This window comes from Perognathus longimembris, chromosome 13, assembly GCF_023159225.1.
Source record: "Perognathus longimembris pacificus isolate PPM17 chromosome 13, ASM2315922v1, whole genome shotgun sequence".
In the NCBI taxonomy this organism is placed as follows: domain Eukaryota; kingdom Metazoa; phylum Chordata; class Mammalia; order Rodentia; family Heteromyidae; genus Perognathus; species Perognathus longimembris.
This window is the reverse complement of record NC_063173.1, coordinates 11,632,589-11,646,922: the sequence shown is the minus strand read 5'-3', so window position 1 is coordinate 11,646,922 and position 14,334 is coordinate 11,632,589. Positions and strand designations below refer to the sequence as shown.

The 14,334-nt window shown below is 53.7% G+C and overlaps 1 protein-coding gene across 2 annotated transcripts; it reads left to right on the top strand.

Annotated features, from left to right (window-relative positions):
• Positions 1-1,542: 1,542 nt before the first annotated feature.
• P2ry2 (purinergic receptor P2Y2) lies at positions 1,543-13,287 on the top strand. 2 transcript variants are annotated; one of them, XM_048360682.1, is made up of 3 exons: positions 1,543-1,784; positions 9,717-9,788; positions 11,668-13,287. In XM_048360682.1, exon 3 carries the CDS (start codon positions 11,672-11,674, stop codon positions 12,803-12,805), a length of 1,134 nt encoding a protein of 377 aa, XP_048216639.1. In that variant the 5' UTR covers positions 1,543-1,784; positions 9,717-9,788; positions 11,668-11,671; the 3' UTR covers positions 12,806-13,287. The 2 variants fall into 2 exon arrangements, with proteins under 2 accessions (XP_048216639.1, XP_048216638.1); XM_048360681.1 differs by having other exon boundaries at positions 9,627-9,788.
• Positions 13,288-14,334: the final 1,047 nt, after the last annotated feature.

Below are 14,334 nucleotides of genomic sequence, written 5' to 3'. Positions count from 1 at the left end.
CACACACTTTAGGGAGGCAGTTTCTTTGGCAGTAAAATAAGGGCGGGCCGCAGCAGGGGACACAGTTGCCCTGCATGGCCATTACTCCGTGTGTCTTCTAGAAGCTAAGGTCACACCTAGATCCTCATTTTGGTATCAATGGGATGTTTTTCTGCTGGAGGAGGCACTTGTGACAGTAGATTTGATGACTTGAAACGGGAAGAAGGTTTAAAAAAGTGGTTGGGTATGAAACTGTAACCCCTCTGTACATCCCTTGGACAATGAATAAATCATTTTTTTAAAGTGGTTGGCTGGGGCGTTGGTAGCCAGAAGGACTTCCCCACACACCAGCTGCTAAGACTTGGATACCATAAGTTAGAGCGATAGAGATCTCTAGAAGATACATGGACGAACTTGAACAACAGGCAGAAAGCTGAACAGGGAGCCTTTGTGTCTCCCAAGTGGAGGTCCCAGGGGAACTGCCCTGGTGGCTGTATGTCACTCTGACCTAACTTCTGGTGAAGCTGCAGCCAGTACCCTTCCGGGGCCCCTCCTAGGGTTGGCAGCCAGGCCCCATTGGCTGATGTGGCAGAGCCCAGGGTCCCAGGGTCTGGGGCAAGTGCTTTAGCCACAGGAAGAGCCTCAAAGAACCAATGTCAGACGGTGGGAGGTGAGAAGTGACAGGCCCAGAAAAACAGGCCCTGAAAGGGACTGGCACTGAGTGAGACAAGGTGTAGACCAGAACCTCCACTCACACAGATCAGAGATGGATGGGGGGGTGGGGGGGCGGAGGGGGAGGGGAGCGCTCCTCCATCCGTTCCCTCCCAAGTTCAAGGACTGGCACTCCCCCAGACCTCTGGGATAACAGCAGGAAGGAGGCACACAGCGCCATCCTTTGCCCCCTGAGCTCACAGACTTGGACAGGGACAGGAGCAGGATCCAGGAGGACAGAAGGCTATCAGAGGAGGGCAGAGGAAAGGATTAACGTCCGTGGAGTTTACAGACCGGCTGGGGGACCAAGTGCGGTGGGTTGGCGGGGAGGAGGCTTCTCGGACTCCGTCGGGAGCTGGCAGGACCCTCAGTGCCCTCCCGGCTTCCCGGTCTTCAGGGTGGAGCCCTGCCCAGGCCCGAGCGAGTCTCTCCTAGCCGGGCCGGGCTGGGGTGGAGGTGGAGGGCTTGCGCTCAGGTCCTCTGTGGTCAGCGCCGGGAGCCACGCGGCCGGCACCCAGCAACTCCGGCACCTCAGGGAACCTCTCCTCACGGGCTCCCGGCTGGGGAGAGCCAGGCGGGTGGCCCGGGTCGGGCCGGGACGCAGGATCCTCGCACCCCCCCCCCACCCCACCCCGCTCCTCCCCTGCCCGGCGCGGCACCCACCGCAGCCTCTCCGGGCGGGCGGCGTCCCCCCAGCCCCGTGGCGGGGTGGCGAGGGCTCGGCCCGGGGCGGGCGGCGGGGGCGGTTCCCGCGTCGTCCCCGAGTCCGCCCCGCCCGCTCCGGCCCCGGGGCTGTGGGGTGGGGAGCGGGGCGGGGCGGAGCGGGGCGGGGCGGCGCGCTCCGGGCATGTGGGCACAGTCCGCCCCGCGATGGGGAGCCGGCGTCAGCAGCACCCGGGACCCTGAGGCCCCGGCCCCCGGCCCCGGCTAGCTGGGCGCGTTGGCGAGGATCCGGCGAGGCCTCGGGACGCGGGTTGCAGACGCGGGGCGGGGCCGGGAGAACGCGGGGTGCGCGCGGCTGCCCACCCCCCGGGCGGGCGCAGGACTCCGGGGCGGGCTGCAGCGCCTAGCTGGACAGTGGGAACGAGCTGCGGGTAGGTGACTGGACTTTGGGCTGGAGGAGCTGCTAGCCCGGCTGTGTGTGTGTGTTGGTTGAATGTCCTGGGGCGCCCACGGGGCGGGCGAGGAGCTGAACTTGGGAAACTTGTCTGTGTGTGCTCTGGTGTGGGCGCCCCGGAGGCCTGGGGCGGTGGCCAGAGACCTGAACTCCCCCTCCCCCCCACCTGCGTGTGTCCTCCCCTTAGGGTCGCCCTGGGTGGCCCCTGTCCCTAGGCGTCCGGGAGACTGGGGAAGGAGGCGATGGCAGGGAGGAGGCCGGGGCAGAAGCCGAGCAAGGACAGTTAAGAACTTAATAGCTGTAATTTAATTTACTCTGGGAAGGGACAGACTGGAGAAACGCAGTGTCCACCGGCTTCTGAGACTGCAGTGATAGGTTAGGGGTCTCTCCCCCCAAGCCAGGCCCAAGTCGTTATCCCTGTCAGTGGGATATCCACAGCTTTCCTGGGTCCACAGCCTTGTTTTGGATGTAGGCTGCCATAATGATAAGCTTTTGAGATCATGCTGAGGCCTCGGGAAAGTTTCATTTATCTGTGGGTGGCAGTGGGAAGAAGACTCTTTCTAAAAGGAGGCCTGTGTGAGAGAATGTATGTGCATGGGAAGTCCTGGCTGAGAAAGCCAGTCACTCTCCTCGCCTCCGTCACTCTCCTCGCCTCCCTGCCGCCAGCTGTGGGCACAGGAGACCACCCTCAGAAATGGCTACTGAATATAGCTACGACCTCTCCAAATCTTTCCATCACCTGCTCAGTATGCACAGGAATCTGAAGCTTCTAGATCGAGGCTTCATGATATCCCCATGAGAGCTGTACTGCGTCAGGCCATTTTGTCATCTACAAATTGGGAATCACGATCCTAGCTTCTTTGAATGCAAGGTTGCTGTGAGGACTCTTAAGACATAGGTTAGGGATGGTGTGTGTGTGTGTGTGTGTGTGTGTGTGTGTGTGTGTGTGTTTGTGTGTGCACGTGCATGCACATTCACACATTGGGGATTGCACTTCAGCTCTAGTGCATGCTAAGTATGTGCCCTACAACTAAGCTGTTCCTCTTCCTGCCTTCCCACCCCCCCACCCTGCACCCCAGCTCTGGGAAGGGCTTTGTAAGCTCAGTGCAATGCTCAGAGAAGGAATGTGATACTCATGGACTTAATGACCTTTTGAAGACACGAATAGGACACAGGTGCCATAACAAGGGATTGGGCTGGTTATTGGAATTTAATTATCCAGTGCCTTCTCCCCATACTCTCCTCTGTCGATAGATTGCTATAAAAAAAAAAAAACTTCACAAAAATCTCTCCTTTTATCTTCTCATGATTCCTGTGAGAAGGGAATTCTTATCTTCATTTTACAGATGAGGAAAGATGCTTGGAGAGCATCTTGCCCAAGGTCACAAAGTGCTTGTCCCTTAAGCCTCCCTTTCCTAAGACATAAAGGCTATCAGCGTGAGGCTAGCCTCTGGCTTCCACACTGAAGGGATGAATCCTGCCCTCGGACCACATCTTGTGTCTGTGATTTGGGGAGGAGAGGAAGTGCCCTTATGACATCTCCCCTAACTGCTTTCTAATAGGCCTACCTGGTGCACGCTTTGGCCCATACCTTCCTCTTAGTCTTCCTTTGAGTCCCCTGGCCTGGCTTCTCCAACTCTGGGGAAGCTGACTCTGGGACCCTCCTTGGCTTCTGTACCCATCCTAGAGAAAGACCACTTGTAGGATGAGGCCAAGCCATCTTTGCTCTCTCTCCCTGTCACCCAGCACAGATTGGGCATAGAGAAGATGGAAGGGCGCATTTGAGAAATGAATGAGCAAGTGAAATGCAGAGGAGGTAGGCTTTGCTCCATGAAGAGCCATAGGGCATTCTTGAGTGAGCAATCCCTCCCCGCCCCCCCCCCCCCACTGTCCTCCAGTCTCCCAGGCCTGGGTCATTCTTGGCCTGGTATGAGTAGCAGGAAGGTGGATATTCCAGATTCTGTTGAGCAGCTCCTTGTGATCCTGTACCCTGGTACCCTATCACTGTTACTGTATCTTCCCAGGGGAGAGGCCTGGCCACTGAGGGCCTCATCAGGCTTATATCGATGTGGCTTCTTGATAAGTGTCCAGACTCTCAGCCCAGTTTGTAGGAGGAGGACTCTTGTCCTAGCTGGGCTTTAGGCAGGAAGAATGTTTCCCTGTTTCATAAGGAATGCAGAGCCAAGGGACCAGCTCTTTGTATACAGAGTCTCCTCAGACTCCCTACTTAGAACCTTTGTGAAGGTCAGCTCTATGACTTTTCTTTTTGTCTATCATGAGACTTGAACTCAGGGCCTGTGCTCTGCCACTTTGAGCTACAGCTTTACTTCCTGTTTTGTGGTGGTTTATTGGAAATAAGGATCTTACTGACTTTCCTGCCTAAGCTGGCTTCGAACCACAACCTTCAGATCTCAGCCTCCCGAATAGCTAAGATAACAGGTGTGAACTACTAGCACCTGCTTTGACTTTCTCTTCATAAGACAGAGGAATGACCATCTTCTCAGATTGGCATTTGAGCCCTTTCATATGAATTCTTCAGGCCCCACACATTCCATCCTACCTAAACCTCCATGCTGACCATACATGACCTCCCAGCCTTTCCCGGACAGGCTGAGCTCTCACCCACTCAATCTTGACACAGGCTTCTCCCGCCTCTGATGTCCTCTAACCTCTTTGTCCATTTCACAAGCCTCAAATATTCAATCTCTAGGAAGTTCTCTCTGCTCACCCCCATCCCAGGTTCCTTGCCCCTGGACTTCACTCGGTTGTGGCTGATTTGCCCAAGGATACTTTGCCATGACAGTGTCTCCCCCCACCCCCAAGACTGGGTGCTTGTCAGGGGCTCAGCAGAGTGGGATCTGAGGCTGTGTTTGCAGGGTCCCTCTGAAACTGGGCACGTGAGAGCATTGGCAAATGCTTGCTGAGTCTTTGGCTCCTGGGAATACGGCTTGTAATTATGTTACTCTGGATGTAGACTTCTGGATGGTTCTGAGAATCTCAAAGATGATCTGAACCTCAATAATAGAACTGAAAGAACAGTTCTCATACACTCCTGGGACCTGGCACTCTGAGAACCAATGACTTGAGAATTCTGCAAGCACTTGGAAGCACACTCAGCCTTGTCTGTATCTTGTGCTCTACTTGAATTCACCTACCTCCCTCTTTCTTCCCAAGTGGGGATCCTCCTGCCCCTCCCAACACCTGCTCTTCTAGAAGCTTCCCTGAAGGCCCTGACCATGACCTCTGCCCTTCTGCTGGGGACCCTTGGGCAGGACCCCTGGATGAGTATTGTGGGATCCTGGAATTCAATGACTTTCTGCCAGGATGGGGAGATGCAGACACTATGTTAAAACAGTACAGGATTTGCGTGCAACAGGAAGGCACCATCTGTTTCCTTGTTTGATTCATTCCTCCTGCTCTGTTGTGTGGAGCGGTGATTCTCCCATTTGACAAGTGAAGAACTCTACACTCAGCAAGGGAGACTGAATCAACCAAGATAGCACAGCATACCACAGGTTCCAAGTTGGAACCCGAGCCCAGGGTTCTTGGTTCTTGAGTCTGACTGCAGGCAGCTGGTGTGATAGGCTAGGGTGGAGTTCAGGATAGCGTGGTTCTGAGCCTGTTCAGTTCAGTAGCTAATCTCTATAGCCCTATACTGGCCTGGCCGGGCCAGGGGCCAGGTCAGAGCAGTAGTTTGGAGTTCTGCCCTGAGTAAATAAGGACTCCTCCTCTTTAGGGGTTCTTAGCTTCCTGCTGTGTAATTATGGCTGACTTGACACCTACCCACTCAGTTGCCTCCATAGCCAGGATCCTGGGGACCTCTAAGAAGTGGTCTTGGGGTATAGACTACAGATCTTGAGGGGCTACTGGAGGAGAGACTTCATACAGGGAAGCCATCATCCAGTAACATTTAAGGTCACCCTCAGCTGTTTCCCCAAACCATTCCAGGCAAGATGGGGACCCTACTGGCCTTCAGCCCCTTGGAGGACATTTGGGAGGAGCAGAGGTGACTTCTAGGCACTTAATCCTATGAAGCTCAGCCTTCCACTGCTTTCAAGCTTCTTAGATGATTAAGAGTTCAAGTTGTCTTTGCTCTGGTCTTTGCACACTCTTCTGTCTCTCTCCACCCACCTGGCTCCTTCTCATCTTGCAAAACACCAGTCAGGTGCCCTGTCCTTGGAGGGCAGGGCTGATGGCCCCATTAGGGGCCTCTTTGGCTTCCTTGGGGCCTGATCACCATGAGTTGCCACCGACAGCTTCTGAGTATGCCTCCTGCCCCTTAACAGCTCCATGAGATCAGGGAAAGGTCTGGCCTCAGAGTTCCCAGGTACCCTCCACAAGGGCAGTCATAGATATGGCAGTCTCTATGAAGGGTGAGGTGGGAAGGGAAGGAATACAGAGAGCCATCCCTCTGCTAGGGTCCCAGGACTGCTTTCCATCTGACAGAGGCTTTTAGAAACTAGCTATGTGGTCAGTCTGGCTGTGACATCGCTACCTGTAGCCCTGCCCATAATTCCTGTGGGGTTTCTGCCTCCATGTCTGGATACAGCCCCATCCTTCCTGCCTTTTCCACGTGCTGAGACTTTCTCTTACTATTCTGTAAAATGAGCCTAAATCATCTGGCTTACCTCACGAGCCCTGGGCAAGTTCTACTCTAGAAAGGGGAGAGTGAAATTTGGGGTTCAGAACTGAGATACCTTTCTGAGGACTACAACTAGGAATGGCAGCTCTGGGCCCTCCCACTTACTTAATGTCCTCTTCTCCCCTCTTGATGTCATTCTAGGTCTAGTCCTGTTTCCTCTCACAGCATCTCTGCCCCAGCAGAGGCAAACAGCAAGGGTCTCCAGAGAATGACAGGATACTCTCCTTTGCCAGGCTGGACAGGGTTCACCAGCCAGACAGGTTCCATAATCCAGAGTCACCCCAGTGGAGAACGTGGAATATTGTCCAATCACCCTGGACATTCCAAAGCTAGCCTAGGAATTACCCTCACTACTTCTGGCTTGGGGCTCACTAGCTTGGAGCCACTTGGAGCAAAGCTAGGTGAGGAGATGGATAGTGGTCTACCTGCTAGGCTTGGCTTTGAGCTTAACACCTTGGTGACCTTTAGTGAGATCTTGAGCTACCCCTTTCTGATGTTAATTTTTCTAGCTGTGAGATGGAAATAGGAACTGGCTTGGCTATACCACGTGAAGGATGTACTTCTTGGAGACCTGGCCACATTGGCAGAGCTGCAGAGCTCAAAGAGGATGGCTGTGAAGCTTCCTGGGACAGGGCCTGGACCATGCAGGGTATGGGGTAGCGGCCAGGAACACAGCTTCTGAAGTCAAACCCGAACTCTGAATGGATTGCTTCCTTTGTGACTCTGGAGAGCTTGTTTAGACTGAGATTCAGAACTAAGTGGAAAGAAGTGAATGAAGCCACTTAACCCAGAACTCTTGTTAGGATGTAAGTGTTAGGGGATGGTGCCCTGAGCAAAGTATGACCACGAAACTGCTTTTCCGTGTGGGGAAAGCATAGAGGCCAGACTGTGGGATTTCTTTTCTTTCTCCTTTCTTGGGGTGTGTGTGTGTGTGTGTGAGTGTGTGTGTGTAAGTGTGTGCGTGTTCACGTGCACACACACTGGTACTGGGGCTTGAACTCTTGCTTAGCTTTTTCCACTCAAGTCTGGGCTCTATACTGCCAGCTTTTTGCTGCTTAATTGTAGGTAAGAGTCTCTCAGGCTTTCCTGCCTGGGCTGGTTTCAAACCACTATCCTCAGATCTCAGCCTCCTGAGTACTAGGTTACAGGTGTAAGCCTGGCAGGGCAGTGGGACTTCTGGTAAAGGCAGTGACCAGATTGGTCAGGGCCTTGAGTTTGAGACTGAGGAGCGTGGATATCGACCAACCTGAGGGCACTAGGCATCCATGGAAGGGTTTTAAGGTCAGTGTAATCTGATTTGGGATTTAGGAAGACCCTGGGACTGCAGAGCGAGGGCTGGACTGGCAGTGCAGGGCAGAGGCAAGGAGTCTCATGCAGAGGCTAGCTCAAGGAAGGGTAGCAGGTGGGGCATGTCTGAGAAACTTCCTTGGTTGGGCTGACTGGACTTGGCGAGCGATGGGCTACCAGTGGAGTGGAGAAGAAAAAGGTTGAAACCTAGAAAGGCGGTGGAAGCCTTCTCAGAAATGGAAGACTGACTGAGAAAGCAGTGTGTTTCTGCCTTAGCTGGTTAATCAAGGATTCTCCTAAGGGCATATGCCTGGGTGGGGTGGGGTGAAAAGGTGACATTCTTTCATCTTGTCATTAGGGTAGTCAGGTAGATAGCACCCTGCCCAAGTCAGCTGGAGATGACAGGGCAAAGGGCACCAAGTTGAGAGTGGTCCAGAGCCATTTCCTTGTCTGCATCCTTGTCTGTAGCCACCCGTCCCCTCCCCCCCTCTAATTTGGGTACCAGCTGTAGAGAACTCCACTCCTCTGTTCTAGAGGAAATAAGGCAGATGGGAAAAGGCACCTAAGTATTGGGATTTGTTTTCCTCCTTCAGTGCACCTGAAGGGTCCTTGTAGCAGGCAACCATCCCTCATTAAAGCCTAGACTTGGTGTGTGAGTGGGTCCCAAGTAAGATTAAAAACTGGGGCTAGAATAAGGAAGGTCTGGGTTCTAATCTTGACTAAGGCCTTAGGCTTCTGTTTCCTCCACGTCATATAAAGGTTGATACAAGTGATTTCCAAAGGTGATTCCAGGCCCCGAGTGTCTCCACTGTGTCAGTATATGCATTGCACAAGCATCTGCATGGGACTGTGGGCCTCTCTAGGTGTCCATGGTCTGCATACATCTGTACCTGTGTGTGTTTAAGTATGGCAAATGCATGGGTTGGTTATATCCGTGGAGCATGCCTAGTGGTGTGAGAGGGGAGGAAGAGAATAGTTAGAAATCAATCCTGGGCCGAGGTGCTGGTGGCTCCCGCCTATAATCCTAGTGACTCTGAAGGCTGAGCTCTGAGGATCACAGTTCAAAGCCAGCCCAGGCAGGAAAGTCCATGAGACTTTCTTATCTTTAATTAACCACCTGAAAATCGGAAGTGGACTTGTGGTTCAAAGTGGTAGAATGGGGCTGGGGATATAGCCTAGTGGCAAGAGTGCCTGCCTCGGATACACGAGGCCCTAGGTTCGATTCCCCAGCACCACATATACAGAAAACGGCCAGAAGCGGCGCTGTGGCTCAAGTGGCGGAGTGCTAGCCTTGAGCGGGAAGAAGCCAGGGACAGTGCTCAGGCCCTGAGTCCAAGGCCCAGGACTGGCCAAAACAAACAAACAAACAAACAAACAAAACAAAACAAAGTGGTAGAATGTTAACCTTGAGCAAAGAATCTCAGGGACAGTGCCCAGGCCTTGAATTCAAGCCCCACAACTGATCAAAAAGAAAAAATAACAAAACCAAGAAGTCTATCCTGGGCAGAGGTATGTTGGCCGTACCATGCTGGGTATTCTGGGCGAGGAGGAAACTGACCACTTCTGGCTGTGGGGCTGAAGTGCAGAACCACAATAGGGAGAAGAGACAATGGAGTCTGGGCTCAGCCCCCTCCCTCAGACCAGAGCCCCTCCAGTGAAGAAGGGTGCTTGGGCAGGAGGCTGGGAGCAGTTCATCCCTGGGGATGGGGTGTGTGTGTGTGTGTGTGTGTGTGTGTGTGTGTGTGTGTGTGTGTGTGTGTGATAGCAGGTCCCCCCATTTCTGCTTCTTTGGCTAAGATTAGAGCAAAGAAGGCAGGCTTGGGAGGGCTTGGCCTGGCTGGCTTCCTGTGACCCACAGCCAATTCAGTCTCCACCTCTTTGTGTCTGCAGGAGCCCCCTGAGGCAGCTGCCTACCCAGAAAAATGCTGGAGGCTGGGTGCGGCCCTCGGCCAGCCAACCTGTTTTTCCTGTTCCCTGCAGAGTTCCCAGCAGCCTGTCCAGCACTGTGCATTCATGAGTGAGGAACCCGAGCAGGCAGTGTGCATCCTGACGGTGAGAACTAGGGCTGATCCCATACAGGTGTGGGAGGCCGGACCACAGGCTGGGAGGCTGGGTGGATGCTTGCCGGGATCCAGGAGGAGCCCTGCTCCTGCCCTGCTCCTTTATCCTAGGCTGTGATGAATATTTAGGCTTGGGGGCCAGACAACCTTGAGTTGCAAACCTAGCTTTTCCATTGGCAATGTGATCTTGAACAAATCACTTAAACTCTGTGGTATCTAAGTGTGTGTGTGTGTGTGTGTGTGTGTGTGTGTGTGTGTGTGTGTGTGTGAAGATGCTGTGCAGAAGCTGCTCAGTCCTGACCTAGTCCCTAAAGAGAAGGGAAAACTCCATAATGGGAAACTGATCAGATTAACTGGCTGGCCTGAGCCATCTGACCTGGCCCTAGAAGACTCTAGAACTCCTGAGTCTAACTCCCTCTGGTACTTCCTTGGCCCCACCCAAGGACAGAATCTTCTGGGCCCCTGCAGCTCTTGTAGAGACAGCCCAAGGATCTGTATAGAACAGAAGGTCCCAAATGGGCTGGACTCTCAGAACAGCTCTCCACCATACCTCTACCCACCATTCATTCTCTATTTCCTATAATAGTAGGTCAGCCCTCTTGCTGGGTGATAGGAACAACAACAACAACAGCAAAAACCCACTTCAGTGGACCTAGCCTTTAGGAATGATCTGGAATGTATAGAAAGTGACCAGCAGGGTCTGAGGAATGGTCTGAAGGGTGCTAGGGAGGTAAGAAGATCCTGGAATGTGGGTAGGTTTTGCAAAGGCTTTCCAGGCAGAAAGCACAGCACCAACAAAGACAGGGAAATCTGGAAGAGCCTCGCACAGCTCATGTCTCCTTCCAGACTGGGGCAAAGCCAATGGAACTGGGCACTAGTGGTGATAAGGACCAATGACAAAGTCAGGTGGAGCAGTCTCCATGGGCCTTGTCCCAAAGGCAGCTGGGATAAGGAGAGGTAGAAGAGCAGTGTAAGGAAGAGGGCCAAAGACTGGTTGTCTGCAGAAAGCAGGGGCTAGGGACTAGGAGGAATGTCCTCACAGGTTGGTGAGCTGGCCTGTAAGGGAGAGGGTAGGCAGGGTCAGTCTGGACCAGGGCCATAGTGATGAAGTTCCCAGCTGGCTTGGAGGGTGGAAGCCAGGATGTCTTAAAACAGGTGGAAAGGGCAGGTCCCTTGGTTCCCAAGGAGACAGAGAAGTTCCCACCCGCCTCTGCATGTCAGAGATTCCACCTTAGTGACCAGCAGGACACTGCAAACTGGGAGATATTTACTAGGGAGAAAGATGAGAGCTCTGATCTCACCTCTTAGGAGAGTCTGCCTGCACTCAGCACAAAGATTAGAGCAGCCCAGCAGTGTGGGGAAGACAGGTAAGCACCTGGAGCGTGGAGGATGCCACCCTCCCTTCTTCAGTGGGGCACACTCCCTCCTGAAGGAAGTTTGGGGGCTGTGGTTCTCCAATGTAGGGGATTTGTGATATGAGAGGTCTGAGACCTCATGCATTCTTTTCTGTTCAATGCTAGCACTCTACCATTTGAGCCACACTTCTACTTCTGGCTTTTTGCTGACTCATTGGAGATGTCCTTTGGGTTTGTCTGTCCTCATTGTCTTAGAACAGTCCTCAGATCTCAGCCTCCTGAGTAGCTGGGATCGCAGGCGTGCGCCATGGGAACACAATACCTCATGAATTCTTGAAATTCAATTTGGCCATTCTAGGTCCAGGATCAGATAGCAAATCACCCTGAACACAGGCAAATTTAAGGATGTTTGGGCGCTTGGGGTCCCTCTTAGTATTAGCTCTCTTGTGTCTTGGAGCCCCTTCTCCCACCCCCCCTCCAATAACCTTGATGGCTTCCTTTCCACCTTTCCTGCAGGGCGATGGCCGAGGCAGACCTGGCTCTCTGGAATGACACCGGCAATGGCACGTGGGCTGGGGATGAACTGGGCTACAGGTGCCGCTTCAATGAGGACTTCAAGTATGTGCTGCTGCCCGTGTCCTATGGCATCGTGTGTGTGCTGGGGTTGTGTCTGAATGTCGTGGCGCTCTACATCTTCTTGTGCCGCCTGAAGACCTGGAACGCCTCCACCACGTACATGTTCCACCTGGCTGTGTCGGACTCGCTCTACGCAGCCTCCCTGCCTCTGCTGGTTTATTACTATGCCCGGGGTGACCACTGGCCTTTCAGCACCGTGCTCTGCAAGCTGGTGCGCTTCCTCTTCTACACCAACCTCTACTGCAGCATCCTCTTCCTCACCTGTATCAGCGTGCACCGGTGCTTGGGCGTCCTGCGCCCTCTGCACTCCCTACGCTGGGGCAGAGCCCGCTATGCCCGCCGGGTGGCAGCGGTTGTGTGGGTGCTCGTACTGGCCTGCCAGGCCCCCGTGCTCTACTTTGTCACCACCAGCGTGCGTGGAGTCCGCATCACCTGCCACGACACCTCGGCTCCGGAACTTTTCAGCCACTTTGTGGCCTACAGCTCTGTCATGCTGGGCCTGCTCTTCGCCGTGCCCTTTGCCATTATCCTGGTGTGTTATGTGCTCATGGCACGCCGACTGCTCAAGCCAGCCTACGGGACCACGGGTGGCCTGCCCCGGGCCAAGCGCAAGTCAGTACGCACCATTGCCCTGGTGCTGGCCGTCTTCGCCCTCTGCTTCCTGCCTTTCCACGTCACCCGCACCCTTTACTACTCCTTCCGCTCCCTCGACCTCAGCTGCCACACCCTCAATGCCATCAACATGGCCTACAAAATCACTCGGCCCCTGGCCAGTGCCAACAGTTGCCTTGACCCTGTGCTCTACTTCCTGGCTGGGCAGAGGCTTGTCCGCTTTGCCCGGGATGCCAAGCCACCCACAGACCCCACCCCTACCCCCCGGGCTCACCGCAGGCTGGGCTTGCACAGGTCTGGCAGAAATGACACCAAGAGGAAAGAAGTGTCACTCAGTAGTGATGACTCTAGGCAGACAGAGTTCACACCTGCTGGGAGTGAACATACAAAGGACATCCGGCTCTAGGACCTGAGCCCCTCGGGCTTGTGCTAGTTTATATGACATAGCTGTAGGGGACCAGGGCTTGTTTAAGTGAGAATCGGGGGATCAGATTCAGAGGAAGGCAAGCCTCAGGTCTGATGCTACCTGATTCCCATGCAGGTGTCTGGCCGTTCCCACCACCGTACCGAGGCTGGAGTTCAGCCTGAAGTCAAATGGTTCAAAGAGGAAGGTGACTTAGCAAGGTCACGTAGCAGAGTCTGGGCTTGAGCTAGCTGGAGTGAGGGCGGAGTTACAAGGGACCCACAGGACCCTGGTAAGTAGTCAGGGCTGAGTTTGCACGGTGGTTTGAGGTGGGACTAGGTACCACAGTGAACTCAGCTCAGAGGAGTGTACCCGGCCCAGGAGATGAACATCTGGGGACTGATGTTATACACCTATTGGGAAGCTCCCATAGGCTGGGAGCTCATTTGAAGCTGTAACTTATACTAAAGGTTGTGTTGCCTGCCGAGTGTGGACTCTTGTGTGTCAGTGGATACAGATGCGATCTGGGAAGCTTTTAACATCTGTACAGGGGCTTTTCTCCAGCCAGTTTCTGTGGTGCCTACCCTCCCGCTACTGCATTAGGGGAGTCCCACATCAAGGATCCTTCTGCAGACCCCAGCTGCCCCCTTCTATGAGGACAGTTAGCTTCCATGCCTGGTTCTGTGCTAAGCACAGAGAATAGTCACATGGAGTCTCACCCAGTCCTTGAGGTTCCCCAGTGTAGGTGACAAGCCATGCACTTAACCATTTAACCAGATCCACTCATGGAGGCTCATGGGAAACCTTTATTGTATTGCCAATTGCTATGGTGTAAATATTCCTACCACAGCCAAGTATTTTTGTCTGTTTATAGCAATTTTATTTGTAATTGCCAACACTGGAAAGCAACCAAGATGCATAGCCAATTTCAAATTACCGATGTAATGTCAACCTCTGCAGAATTTCTGAATATTCAATCACCGGCTCTCACAAGCAGGTATGAGTTGCTTCAGCACACCAATGGTCTTGCAGAGTGTTTGGGTGGGAGCCAGAGGGTCCAGGAGCACTTCCTGGTGTGTGTGGGGGGGGGGAGGGAGTGCTCCTGAACTGACACTTCTGGGAAAAGAAGTTAGAACACTCACATGCGGGACACATCCAAGGCAGGCATGGGACAAGGGAGTAGGCAGGGGTAGGACTGGCTCACAAGGGGGACTGGCTAGGCTTCCTTTGCACAGGGGGCAGTATAACGGAGACCCACTGCTCTTCTCCTCTAAGTGGGACTCGGCTGGACAGCTCCCAGCCCAGGTCTTTGAGCAGGGTTAGGGCAGAACTGACAGGCCTGTCACTTGGCTTCAAGGACAGAGACTCACCTTTGCCTATGGGACTACTCTGCCTGGGAGAAAGACTCTCTCCACCCCACCTCCACCTGCCTCCTGGGACATCTCCATCCTTCTCATTTTGTCTGCCTTTGATGGCAAAAGGTGACCCAGAGGTTGCTCTATTTATGTTTTGTTTTGAGATGAGGTCTCGTT